Raw genomic sequence first — 15,081 nt, 5'->3', positions numbered from 1 at the left:
ACACTATGTTAAGAGTTCTTACACACTCAGATTAAGGAAAATGCTACTTTACAGATGGAAAAGAATTCCACTTACAATTGAAGGATATGGTAATGAGCTTTCAGGATGAATTGTGAATTTCCCAAAACTATTTAAAGAGGCCACAAATTAAGTAGAAGTTGGAAAAGAACCTACAATCTGTTTAGCTCTTCTTTGTTTCACTCACTTTAATAAATCTGCAGTGTCAATGACAAAAAATTTAATTATTCCAGTTAGAAGTGCTGTTTCAATATGATATGAGGAAAGGATGGATTTCTAATTAAATAGCATAATTGATGTATAATAATAGATGTGAATTTTTAATAGGAGGTATAAGAGATTAAAAATCAAGCTTTGGCTTTTCTTTGTGTGAAGGTGGTAACTACTTCCAAACATAACACTGCTGCATTCCTTTGGCTGTCTTCCAGGTACCCCTTCAGAATTTATCCATCACTTCTCTCTCTTTTGTTTACTAACACAGATCCTTCAGTGCAGTGTCATTGCCAACCCAAAAGATAGAAAGATTGTTTCAGCGATTGGACAAATAACAAACCCTATGCAGCAAATTAAGTAGATCTGTACATTTAATGCACACAGGTGATCATGACATCTTAAAATTTTGGAGTGGACCTGAAAAGGACCTGCCAGCACTGGTTGCAGTTGCAAAGTGTCTCTTATGTATCCTAGCAACCAGTACACCTAGTGAATTGTGCTTTATTAGAGCTAGCATGTTACTAACAAATCGCCACAACCAATGAAATCCATAATGTGTGAGTGATCTACCACTGATCAGCAGTAATTATTAATTTTATTCTCTTGCTAACAAATGAATTATTGAAAATTTATAACTGCTAATATACAATGTTCTTAAAAAAAGACACACAACCCCTGAACTTCAGTGATAGGATTCATTTAATGTGTACATAGTTTCCTGTTACTGCCAAGCAGAGTAAAGCAAATGTTTGGAAGAGTATCTTACCTTTTTTCTGTTATTTTATTGAAATATCAAATTATTTTACATGTGCTGTATGAAGTTAACTGTGACACGTAACAATCAATCGAAACATTACCGTTGTGAGGTGAGGTGAACTTTCAGCGCAGCCTTATTCGCACGTGCAGAGTCAAGACAACAGACGTGGAAGAAATAAGTGACCGTTCTGAGTCGTGTGATGGTGGCCACAAGTGCCCCGGTCTTCCCTTATTCAGACAGACATAACTGTCAAATGTAGAGTGTTGCAGCACTCCACTAGAGACATTTTAAAGTATACAGTGGAACTTCAATTTTACATTCTCTGATTTTATGTTTTTTCGTGATTATATGCTATAAATTTGTAGGCCCTGTGAAAAACCCATAAGATTAGTGCTAAAAATTCCTCGATTTTACATTTCTTCCTAGAAAGATTTATCTTGATTCTACATTCTTACTCTGTGTTTCACTTGAGTTTGTCCCATTTCCTTCCTATTGACATTTGACGTGACTGAACAAGCTATAAGTGGCACAAAAGACAGATGGTTCACACAACTGGTAGTGTCAGACTAAAGGGAATATTTTAGACCATTGCAAAGAGGGGAGATGTGAGAGAGGAAATGCTGACGTAATCCATGACCAGCATTGCTGACACAACTTTAGTTTCACCCCACAACTATAACATAACTATTGCTAGGTTGCTGCAGCAGTTGAACAATGGGACAGTCAATGCGAAGTGTTCTGGACCGAGCCAATAAGCGACAAAGGGGCCCAGCTGCCACCTTTTCTTATGCTACTCATAACTCAGTCTCTATTCAGTAACAGTACTGATCGTTAACTTTTTAAATTAAAACACTGTGTCCCAAAGAATCTGCTCGATCAGAATCAAGAAAACAGCCATTTCCAGCTAGTGAGCTCTTATAGGCTGGTGACTTGTTACGTCACCCAACAGCCAGCGCAGCCACCTTACCACACTAACACATCACTTTGTTTAGCTCATTGTGTAATAAGTTTACAGACCTTAGTGTATTAAACATTCGAAATTCCTAAAGTATAGGATTATAAAACATAAACAGGCACAGAACCTGTAAATCAGAGTTGGTGTGAGAGTTTCATTCTCATCTTCCTAAGTAGCAATTTTACCAACACTCATAATCAAATCGCAAATCCATAAGCAAATAAGAAAGAAATTTCAAAATTGTACGTCATGTAATAGACCAATTGGAAAAAAGTGGTTTTGCACTAGTAATACTGTAGGATAGGTAATTAAAAAGTGTATCACTTTTAGCTAATGATGCACAAAGTAATTGAGCCATTTCACAGCACATTACTGCCAGAAATTAAACCTTACAACACGCAGTTATGAGAATTTTGTCATTTTGTGTTCACCTTGACAGTAGTAGAAATTTAAAGCTGTAAGGTGAAATAAACTGAAAATTGCGAAATACGGTGAAAACTGCCAGATTACAACATCTCGGATGTTTGTAACATCCCGGATCTTTGTTTTCCACATGCAGCCAATAGCTATATAGCATGGTGATGTCATGCTAATGTCATGGCTGCTAGCATAAGAGTGATAAACAGCAAGCTTACTTGGTGACTTGTTCCAAAGTATGGCTGATGTGGTCGATGTACAGCAAATGGAGTGACCATGACACCTACTTCGGTTTAATTTATATGCCCCTCACTAACTTGCATTAATTTTACTTACAGTAGTTCTGCTCAGGACGTCTTGGTGGAATCTGGAACATATCATGCCGCTACCAACTGTAGCCAATGTAGGCTACTCCATTTGCTATGTGTGGCACCATAGTTAATTGGATGTGTTCACTGAACAGTTGTATGATGGCTTGATCATCTTTGTTGCAGTCCTCAATTGCAAATCGTAATGGCAGACAGCTTGTTATAAATGTAATGGATTGCTGGGACAGAGAAACACTGAAATCACAGCAGGCTTAACTTTATTTCATGTTGTTGTTGTGGTATTCAGTCCTGAGACTGGTTTGATGCAGCTCTCCATGCTACTCTATCCTGTGCAAGCTTCTTCATCTCCAAGTACCTACTGCAACCTACATCCTTCTGAATCTGCTTAGTGTATTCATCTCTTGGTCTCCCCCTACGATTTTTACCCTCCACGCTGCCCTCCAATACTAAATTGGTGATCCCTTGATGCCTCAGAACATGTCCTACCAACCGATCCCTTCTTCTGGTCAAGTTGTGCCACAAACTTCTCTTCTCCCCAATCCTTTTCAATACTTCCTCATTAGTTATGTGATCTACTCATCTAATCTTCAGCATTCTTCTGTAGCACCACATTTCGAAAGCTTCTATTCTCTTCTTGTCCAAACTATTTACCGTCCATGTTTCACTTCCATACATGGCTACACTCCATACAAATACTTTCAGAAATGACTTCCTGACACTTAATGGTGATTCCAATTTAGGCCAAGCAGAGAGCCGGCCGCTGTGGCCGAATGGTTCTAGGCGCTTCAGTCTGGAACCGCGTGACTGCTACGGTCACAGGTTCGAATCCTGCCTCGGGCATGGATGTGTGTGATGTCCTTAGGTTAGTTAGGTTTAAGTAGTTCTAAGTTCTAGGGGACTGATGACCTCAGATGTTAAGTCCCATAGTGCTCAGAGCCGAGCAGACAATTTTTGTGATGGAGCAAGTTCATTTGCCGCACATGCATGACAGTCTGACATCATCTGTTCTATTTGGGCATCCATACCCAGCTACGTTCAATGTCGACACGCTAACTGTTTCATACGAACAATCCCCCAGTGTCCTTGGTGAAGTAACTGCAACACTTCTTTGTGCAGAGCTTTAGGGATCAACACACATGCCTGTCCACTGTCATTTTGAACAGGAATCACACCTTTTTGTACAGTGAGGCTATGCCAATGGGCTAACTATCGGTGCACTACAGGGTTCTGTATGCTATGCAAGGAACGAAGCCAAGATGTGCGAATATATGTTAGCAAAATGTTCAAGCTTCCGTGGCCTGTGCAATTTTCCTATAGTTTAGCAGAAAAGATTGAAGCAATTCAGAATCCTGAGCATTGTGACAATAAGGTGCATCAGAAGCGTCAAAGTCTGTATCAGGGCCAATCAGAAGATGGGAAAGTGTGTCTGCATTATCATGTTGAGCTGTCAGACGATACACAATCTTGTATTGTTATTGAGACAACAACAAAGCCCATCTTTGCAATTTTTTGGTAGTTTGTACAGGAACCAGTTTCATCGAATGAAACAAGGACTGAAAAGGCTTGTGATCCGTTACTAAGTAAAATTTTCTTCCATACAAATAGTGGTGGAATTTGGTGACACCATACACAATAGGCAATGCCTCTTTCTCAATTTATGAATAGTTACTTTGAGCTTTGGACAACACTTTTGATGTGAAAGTAATAAGCCTGTCTTTATCACCAATTCTGTGCACTGATTCTGTAAAAGGAAATGTCAATTTGCAATACAACTGGTTTGTTGGGATCAAGGTGAACTAAGCATCTGTCACTGAGCAATGCATCTTTATGTGTTTGAAAAGCTACTTGGCACTCATCTGTCCAAACAAAGGGGACATTCTGGCGACGCAAGCGATGCAATGGATCTGTGATTTGTGCAGCTTTGGTATGAACCAAATATAATAGTTCTTTTTCCCGAAGACTGACTGCAATTCTGTGATATTGTGAGGAACTGGCAAGTCTCGTACGGCTAACAAATGCGACTGAAGAGGATGTACACCTTGACTGTTTATGACTTGACCAAGACACTACAACTCAGTTTTAAAAAAATCACGCTTGTCCAGTCTGCACTTTAGTCCTGCCTCAGATAACACATGAAACAAAGCATGCAAATTTGCAATATGTTTCTTCAGGTGGACAACCTACTATGACAATATCATCCAGATAGTTTGAACAGTTTGGCACTTGTGTAGTTAGCTGTTCCAAATACTGTTGGTAAAGGTGGGTGCGGAAGCACTGCCAAAAGGCAAATGCAAATATTTAAACAAGCCCAAATGAGTATTCACTACACCCACTTTTTGGAATTCTTCATCAAGCATTATTTGAAGATATGCATTGCATAAATCAGTTTTTGAAAAGTAGTGTCCAGTGCCTAATTTGTCCGAGAGATCCTCTGGGTTTGGCAATGGATAAGTATCAGTCACAGTTTGTGGGTTGACTGTAGACTTAGTCAACACAGAGGCAAATGCGACCAGAAGGTTTGGGGGTCAAAACCAGTGGACTTGCCCATTGACAAGCTGATATGGGTTCAATAACTCCGCTGTCTTGCAATTCTTTAAGTTAAAGTGGGATTTTGTCCCATAATGCAATGGGAACAGTTCTGGCCCAGCAAACTTTCAGCTGAACCTTGTCTTTCAGAGTAATATGTGCAACAAAATTGTTAGCTTTGCCTAAACATTCAGAAAAGAGTTCTGGGAATTCATTCAGCAAGATAGCTACACTGTCTTTTGTATGTAATGCAGACACTGACAACACTTTGTCCTGAATGATAAAGCCAAACAAATCAAAAGAATCAAGACCAAATATGTTCACACAGTCGCATGATTGTAGCACTGCAAAAGACACTGTTGACATATTCGAGCAATACATAGCAGGCAAGGTACATGTTCCGAGAACGGGAATGTTTGGTCCATTATAAGCCATCAATTGCGTGCTAGTGTTAGACAGGTGTGGGGAGCCTAACATTTAATATGTGTGACGATTCAGCAGTGTGACAGAGGCACCCGTCTCCAACTGAAATTTCCCACGTTTTCCAGCAAGAAATAATTGAACAAAAAGTTTGTTCAACTGGTGTATCACTGAAGAAACTGCTCACATACCAGTTTTGTGAATGCCTGTTGCAGACTTTGAAAGTACTGCATTAATGACATGGGCCTGTGACTAGAGTTTTGTGAGTGGGCCGAATTCTTATGTTTGTTCTGTTGCAAACATATGGATTGCACATGTCCTTTCTTACCACTAGTGTAACATTGAGCTTGTTGGGAGGGGCCTTCTTGGCTTTTGTGCATGAACAACACCGAGAGCAAGACTTAATTCTGTTTGCCAGTGTAGCCACCTGTGTAGAGAACTGCTTACGCGGCATGGTAGGTTGTTTACTCAGCATGGCGAGCTGCTGCCACCGCCGAATGGGCCGATCACAACTAAGAGTCTTAACCCGACAAATAGCTGGCTGCTCAAATTTTCCAGCTGACAAGGCACCTGAATCATACTGATGTAGTATTTGCACTACCTGCTGAAATGATGGATTGGACTGTTTCAGAATTTGTTCTCTGAGTTTTACGTCAGGTACATTGTACACAATCGCATCACACAATATAACATTTGAATAAAAAGCCCTGCAAGTACATTTGGATTTGCATTTCCTTGTCATATCCTGCAAATCTGTTATCCACTTTGGATAAGTTTGTTCTGACTTTTTTTCTTCCCCCAATTAAAGAATTGATACCTAGCTGCTACCACATTTACTTGTTGGTCATAATTGTTAGTTAGTGACTCGGTAATTTGGTCATAATTAAGTTCACTCTGAGTGGCATTAGGAAATAACTTGCTGATGATGCGGAACACTGCACTGCCTGCCGTGAATAAGGAATAATGGCTTTCCACAGTACCTGGTACCTTGTGAGCTAGGAGGTGTGCTTCAAACTAGGACAACCATTTGAGCCATTCCTCGTCTTGTTCACGAAACTGTTGAAAAGATGATATAGCAGTAGGTGTTGCTTCTTCTGTCGGGCATGCAACGTTAGCCAGACACTGCTTCACCACATTGAGTAACATAGAGATTTGCTGCATCTGGAACCAAAACATCTGTATTAGCTGTGTTCAAATAACACTTGCAGCTGTGGCGCCTGAGCAGGGAGCAGAATAGGTGGGGTGGGCATGTTGCAAGTGACAAATGCAACAAACAGACAAGGCAAGCAAGAAATATAAGGACAAAAGCAAAGAAAATTTCTGCAGTGGCCACATGAAAACTTTGATTAGCAATAACAACAAGAAACTTTTAAAACAAATAAGTGCCACTGCTAAGGGAAGACAAAAGAGAATTAAGGTGCCAGCAAACAAAAAATGCCTTTGCTGTCTGGCCAGGGTTTGTTTGTAAGTCCTCATCACCAATGTGGTGTCCTCCCCACTCATCTCGTATAGGGTGCCTAAAGGATGCTGCATTCTTGGAATGCTATACAACAATTCAAGCATGTCAAGTTAATAGTTTTTATTTGAAATAAGCAGATTGACAATACTTATATTTGTACATATAACGGGTTGTCACAAATGGTGGGCGACATGCAAATAAGTAATGTTCTTTACTATAGACAGTGTCCGTGTAAGCAATTGATATGGGTCACACTTTAATGCTATCATAGAGCTCTCTTAGTGTCCAACTTCTGACTATCCTGGTCTACAAGTTCCGGTCTAGTACTGTGCTGCCGAGGCTGGCAGGAGCGGCACTTATATTATCTTCTTGTAGAGGGCGCTCCTGTCATGGTGACATACGGTCAGCCCGCAATTGTCTGAAGTCATCTCACAGCCTTCTCTGCAGTTGTGTTCTTCATCTTCGTGCTGTCGCTTTTCATTATTCTGGAACAAGCCCACCGTCTAAATACTGATCTCGACCTTATGATACTACCTGCGGACAAAGGGTCCACCACTGTTAGTTTGAACCCCCTTCCACCTACAAACCTTGCCTCAGTGCCTCTATTCCAGAAATCCAGTAGGATCTCCAGTCATTACTCAAATCCTTAGGCCCATCCCAGAACGTCTCCCCGGAGTCCTTCTCTACTCACCCCTACCACGCCCTGTACTCCTACCTACTACATGCTACCTAAAGTCCATAAACCTAACCACCTAGGACTCCCCATTGCGGCTGGTTACTGTGCCCCCCACTGAGAGAATCTCTCCTCTCGTAGACAAACACCTTCAACCTATTAACTGGAACCTACCCTCCTATATAAAAGATACCATCTATTTCCTCCACCGACCCTGCACCGTTCCTGTCCCCTGACCACATGGTGCCCTGCTCGTCACTATTGATGCCACCTCCCTTTACACTAACATTCCTCATGCCTATGGCCTTACTGCTATGAAACACTACCTTTCCCAACACCCGATGGATCTCAACCCAACAGCCTCCTTCCTAGTCTCCATGACCAACTACTTCCTCACCCACAATTTCTTCTTTGAAGGCATTACTTACAAACAAATGCGGGGTAAAGCTATGTGCAACCACATGGCACGATCCTATGCCAACCTATTCATGGGCTATCTAGAGGAATCCTTTCTAAAAACCCAGAATCCCAAACACTTCACCTGGTACAGATTCTTTGATGACATCTCTGCGATCTCGATTCAGGCGTGAGGACACCCTATCCACATTCCTCCAGAACCTCAAGAACTTCTCCCGAATTTGCTTCACCTAGTCCTGCTCAGCCCAAGAAGCTACCTTCCTAGATGTTGACCTCCACCTCAAAGATGGCTGCATCAGTACCTCTGTCCACATCAAACCTACTAACCACCATCAATACCTCCACTTTGACAGCTGCCACCCGTTCCATACCAAGAAGTCCTTTCCGTACAGCCTAGCAACCATCGGTCATTGCATCTGCAGTGACGAGCGGTCCCTCTCGAAATGTACCGAGGGACTCACTTTTGTCTCCAATCACCTCCCAAAGTCCCACCGTTCAGCCACAGTGGGGCATTTCCCTCATAATTCAGTATCACCCAGGACTGGAGCAACTGAATTATATTCTCCGCCAGGGTTTTGACTTCCTCTCAGCATGCCCTGTAATCAGAAATGTCCTGCCCACAATCCTTCCCACCCCTCCCACAGTGGTATTCCACCATCCACTGAACCTACAAAATATACTCGTCCATCCTTACACAACCCCTGCTCCCATCCCCGTACCTCATGGCTCATATCCCTGTAATAGACCTAGATGCAAGAACTGTCCCATACATCCTCCCACCACTACCTAATCCGGTCCGGTCACTAACATCACCTATCTCATCAAAGGCAGGGCTACCCGTGAATCCAGTCATGTGGTCTACAAGCTGAGCTGCATCCACTGTGCTGCATTATATGTGTGCATAACAACCAACAAGCTGTCTGTCTGCATGAATGACCACCAACAAACTTTGGCCAAGATACAAGTGGACCAACCTATTGCTGAAAACGCTGCCAAACGTGACACCCTTCATTTCAGTGACTGCTTCACAGCCTGTGCCATATGGATTCTTCCCACCAACACCAGCTTTCCGAATTGCGCATGTGGGAACTTTTGCTACAAAACATCCTATGTTCCCATAATCCTCCTGGCCTCAATCTTCATTAGTCACTGTCGTCACCCATCCAGCTCCTTCCCTGTTCCTATTCCAGCACTTCACAGCCGTCATTCCACTGTCACACCTAGTCATTTCACGTCTCTCTTTTTCCACTACTTCCCCTCCCCCAACTCTCCCGTGCCCTCTGCCTAACCTGCAGCACTTCATTGTCCGTCAACCCCACCATACTATCCCTCTCCCTCCTTGTCCCAGCCTCCTCCTTACCCCCACCCAGTCGCCACTCCCATCATGCACTGGCGCTGCTGCTCACAGTGTGGTTTCAGTTGCCTGAGACTGCAGTTGTGTGTGTCAGTTGTGTTTCCATGTGTGTGTGTGTGTGTGTGTGTGTGTGTGTGTGTGTGTGTGTGTGTGTGTGTCCGTGTGTGTCGTTGACAAAGGCCTTAATGGCCGAAAGCTTTATTTGTGACAGTCGTTTTGCTGTGCCTATCTGTGACTCAGCATCTCTGCAATATGGTGAGTAGCAACTTTCCTTTTAGTAATATTGTATTCTGGATTTTCCATTGTTTGATTTGAGCAATACACATATGTTATTCACAGTGCTTTGGTCTTCAACATTCGGTGGAGTGCAGAAGTTGCTGTCTTCATGTTTACGGCTTTAGGATCTCTTTGTAAATTGTAACTTCCTGGGCGACACATGAGCTTACTGGTGCCACATTCCTATGTAACCAGTTCACTGTCTTTCCCTCCAGTTTGTCCACTGTTAAAATTCAGTCTGATTATTTATTACAACATTTTAATTTATAATTTGACTGGCCAATTGTGAATGGCATCCTGCTTTGGTACAGCCCAATGTTTTTAGAAATATTGGAGTATGCATTTCAGTTACATCTGTTTGATTCATCCCATTTTAAGGTTATTCAATTTAGTGTTATTACTTGTGATTTCTTCTGTTGAACCTCTTTCTGAGTACCCAGCACTGGTATGCATTTATCCCAGTCTTCTATTAGTTCGTCTCCCCCCCCCCCCCCCCCCCCATCTCCTCCTCCACCTCCCAGTTCCAGTTTCTGTGTATCTCATCTTGCCCACTCTCTTTTAACCTGTCCCCCACCTCTCTGTTCATTTGCTTCTCCCCTCTGTCCATCTCCTCCTCCTCCTCCCCCCCCCCCTTAAGTCCATCTCCTCCTTTCTTCTCTCATTGTTGATCTCCTCCTCTTTACGTCCATTTCCCCCTCATGCTCTCTCTCTCTCTCTCTCTCTCTCTCTCTCTCTCTCTCTGTCCATCTTCTCCTCCCCCTTTCTTTCTCCATGTTATCATCCCCACCCCACCCCAGTCCTACAGCATGTCTTTCCAGATAGTAAGTAATATGTTGGCTCTGTGCCAATACAGAAAAGTTTTCTATCCCTAGCCAGAACCCAGTCCCACATACTGTTCCTTCGTTAATGCCTAGCTGATGACTTCCCTCCATCCCCAAATAGCCTGACCATCAAATTACCCATCTCCAGTTTGCAGTGCCTCATTGGACAATGACCTATCTCTGTTCGGATTCTGTCTGTCAGTCCATAGCCCTCACCACCCTAGTACTACAAGACAATAAATCAGGCCAAAAACTCTTTACAGCACCTCCTCTCCATTGATAAAATTCTTCTGTCCTGCAATCTGAAATTCCTGCATCCTATATCCTTCACTGAAATTGTTGCCCTCCAGGAGCTAGAGCACCATGCAGAACCCACATCAAAAAACTCGCCAAACTGGTCACCAGAAGTATCAGCCCTCTCCAAAGGCCTTATTTTTTGCTCCACTATGAAGTTTTAACATTCTAATCTTGTTGAAGACTTCTTTTCTTCTCCCTTCAGTGGAAACACTTTTTCGCCACCAATCCTACCTATCAGGTTCTGCCTCATCCAGTTCACTCCTCCACCCAACAGTGATCCCACACTCGTGGCCCCCGAATCAACCCTATTAACAATCCAGAATTTCGTAACTTCAAACCTTGCCTCATGATCGTTCCCAAATCCTTCAATATGGAAATAAATCTGACATCCACAGAAAGAACTGCAATCCACCACTTAAAAATGGATCACAACCTTACAATCCAACCTGCTGACAAAGGATCCACCAGTGTGGCTTTGTACCGCAGGAATTACCTTGTGGAGGGACTCTGCCAGCTGTCAGATTCATCCACATACAATCCCTGTCACAGTGGTCCCTATTAGAAATCTAACGTCTCCCTCCTCAAATCCTTAGGCCCATCCCAGAATCTCTCACCTGACTCTCTCTTCCTCCTCGTCCCTACCACTCTCCGTACATGCTTTCTAAACTCCATAAATCCACCCACTCAGGACACCCCATTGTGACTGGTTACTGTGTCTCTACTGAGAGAATCTCTGCTTTCATGGTCCAACATCTTCAGCCTATTATGCTCACCAACTCTCCTCATTTCCTGTTCCTTTACCACACAGTGTCCTACTCAACACCGTCCATGCCACCTCCCTCTACACTAACATCCCAAATGCCCACGGCCTTGCTGGTATTGAATAATACCTTTCGCAACACACTACTGACTTCAAGCTTACAACATTCTTCCTGGTCACCATGACCAACTATTATCTCACTCACAATTACTTCTGCCTTGAAGGCATCAGATAAATCAATGGTACAGCAAGGGGCACCCGCATGTCACTATCCAGTGCCAACCTATTCATGGGCCATTTAGAGGAATCCTCCATAACCACCCAGAATCCAAAACCCCTCACATGGTTCAGATTCATTGATGATATCTTTGTGATCTGGACAAAGGGGGAGGGCTTCCTATCCACATTCTTCCAGAACCTCAGCACCTTCTCCTGCATTCACATGGCTCTCGTTAGCCCAACAGGGCACCTTCCTCAATGTTGTCCTCCACCTCAAGGACGGCTACATCAGTATTTCCGTCCATATCAGATGTACCAACCACAAGTAGTATGTCCATACCAAGAAGTTGAATCCCTCCCAAATAGCCTTAACTACCCATGGTTGCTGCATCTTTAGTGACGAGCAGACCCTCTCCAAATATACCAATGGTCTCACTGAGGCCTTCAGAGACTGAAATTACCCTCTTAACCCTGCACAGAAGCAGATCTCCCATGCTTTGTCTCCACCGTTCACCTTCCAACTATTCACATACCCACTGTCTGGTCATAAAGCAGCACTCACCTCATGATTCAGTACCACACAGAACTAGGACAACTGAATCACATCCTCTGCCAGGGTTCTGACTACCTCTCTTCATACCCTGGAAAGAGGAATGTCCTACCTACTATCATTCCCACAGTGGTATTCTGCCACACACCGAACCTATGCAACATCCTTCCCCACCCCTACTCTACCCCCACTCCAAACCCCTTGCATTATGGCTCATATCCCTTTGATAGACATAGATGCAAAATGTGTCCCATACATCCCACCACCACTTACTTCAGTCTGGTGACATGCATCTCCTCTTCCATCAAAGGCAGGGCTAGCTGTGAAAGCAGTCATGTGATCTATAAATTAAGCTGCAACCGCTGTGCTGCTTTATACGTAGGCATACAGCTATCAAACTGTATGCCTGCGTGAGTGACCACCAACAAACCATGGCCAAGAGACAACTGGACCATCCAGTTGCTGAATGTGCTGCCAACACACTGTGCTTCATTTTAATGAGTAGTTCACAGTGTTCACTGTAAGCATCCTTCCTACCAACACCAGTGTTCCGGAATTACTCAAGTGGGAACTTAAACATCTGTAACCTCAACCTTTGCTAGTCTCTGCCCTCCACCTGTATATCTTCTTCCCTGCTCCCACTCCGTCACTAGTTTTCCCCACTTCTCTACTTCTCTCCTATTCTGCTTCCCTTTATCCCCCACCCCCCTCCTAGTCCAACCACCTAACTGTAACTAGCAGCCTTACGCTGTCCCCAACACATTGCTGCACGCTGCCACAAGCAACACTATACCTCTTCCCCAACCCTACTCTGCTACCCTCCATTTACCAGTCCCAGGCCTCCTCGTTAGCATACCACCCGCGTTGGATTGCTGCTCCCTCAGATGTAGTTGATGTCCACCAGCCAGCCACAGTGGTCATGTGCATGTGTGTGTGACCTGTGATTGTGTGAATGCATGTGTGTTTTCTACTTCAGAAGAAGGTCTTTTGGCCAAAAGTTAAAACAAATAACAATCTTTTCATTGCAACTGTTTGCAACTCAATGTCTCACACATATTAAACATATTTCACCTGCACTTGCAGCGAATTTCACTTGCAGATTTGTTTTCTTACAGCTCAATGTTTATGATGTAGTGTCTCCTGTACTGTGTCTCACACAATGATATAATTTTGCAGGTGCATCCAGTGATACATGTGAATACTGTCTGGAAATGTATTGCAAATAAGAGCTAGTAGTAGAGAAATAATAAATCAAAATGTCATGCATAATGTGGCAGTTTTCACACATCTCAAAATTACTTATAAACTTTGTAGCAAGTCACTAAGTGCCCTCATTCTCAAACACTGGCTAAGTAATCTTGGAGTTTGCGCATTATAAGCTATGCTCTTTTTCACCCTCACTTCCACCCCTTTGAGAGGTAGGTAGTTCTTAGTTCTTACCTCCACAGTTGTTCTTTCCAGACAGCGGTTTGGTTGAAATCAGTCCAGTGGTTTAGGAGATGTGGAACATACATACGTGCATCCACATTTATAATATGTATGTATTAGATAGTAATTACACTCATTAATGCCCCAATGAAATGAACTTCTCGACTTCTACATGGGCAATTCTTTTCAGTTTGCTAAAAACTAATCAGGCATAGGAAATGTACTTTAGATGTTTGCTAATGAAGCTACATTGTCTTCTTTGCAGGGAGCAGAAGTCTTGTGTGCTGGGCAGTCCTAGAATTGTCAAGCATCAGTTACTGGAATTTCTCAGTCCTATTTCTCTCCACCATGGCATAAACTTCATAGCAGCTATTGCCATTGCATGGCAGGAACGTAAACAATCTGGTCCTCAAACTGGACGAAAGGTTTGTTTTCGCCGATTTTTGGTTTGTTGTGTGTGTGTGTGTGTGTGTGTGTGTGTGTGTGTGTGTGTGTGTGCGTGAGAGAGAGAGAGAGAGAGAGAGAGAGAGAGAGAGAGAGAGAGAGACTGACTTACTTTAGCATATTTTCTTTTTCTGATTATTTATTTTATTGTAAGCAATATTTTAAAGTGAAGCCTGTATTACATTTTTTTCACCCTTTATGTATGCTTGAAGACTAAATAATGTTTGTATTTGTTATTGTGCCTTTGTGGGCCATCGAATAAAATTATGGATGAGAGGGTGGCAGGGAAGTGAGTGCATTGAACCAAGATTTTATGCTGTCAGTATTTTCACTTTGGCTTTTTGACTGCACTCATGTTGGAACTCACGTGTAAAGTGGAAGTTGAGGTAAAATTTGCTTGAGGAAACACAAACACAGTGTAATATAGAAATTTGTTCAAGATTTCTTTTTCTGTTGTCCTTTATCTTTGAGAAAGAGTTCTTGAATTTATTAAATAACTTTGATAACATTTTTGAACAAAATTTTAAAACTGGAATATCAGGTCAGCCAGATGTTAATGGCAACAAATAACTGGGACTACTTTTATAAATGATAATGTGTTACAACAATTATCCAGTGACGTGCCTTGACCATTCAGATAGCCAAAGCACTGAATATTATATTATCCATATTGAAATAATTGGAACTAATATCAATTTATATTACTGTAAGCAAACTTTTATAGAAAAAACTAGTTTGTTACTTTAAA

At 42.6% G+C, this 15,081-nt stretch overlaps 1 protein-coding gene across 1 annotated transcript in view; it reads left to right on the top strand.

Moving 5' to 3' along the window:
- The window catches only part of LOC126160489 (protein dopey-1 homolog), a 328,138-nt gene that overhangs the window by 164,288 nt on the left and 148,769 nt on the right, over window positions 1-15,081 (top strand). Inside the window, exon 21 of the mRNA XM_049916952.1 lies at window positions 14,155-14,314. Coding sequence (XP_049772909.1) covers window positions 14,155-14,314 — 160 coding nt within the window. The remainder of the gene's footprint in view (window positions 1-14,154; window positions 14,315-15,081) is intronic.

The sequence above is a fragment of the Schistocerca cancellata genome, chromosome 1 (genome assembly GCF_023864275.1).
Source record: "Schistocerca cancellata isolate TAMUIC-IGC-003103 chromosome 1, iqSchCanc2.1, whole genome shotgun sequence".
In the NCBI taxonomy this organism is placed as follows: domain Eukaryota; kingdom Metazoa; phylum Arthropoda; class Insecta; order Orthoptera; family Acrididae; genus Schistocerca; species Schistocerca cancellata.
This window is presented reverse-complemented; position numbering and strand designations above follow the sequence as displayed.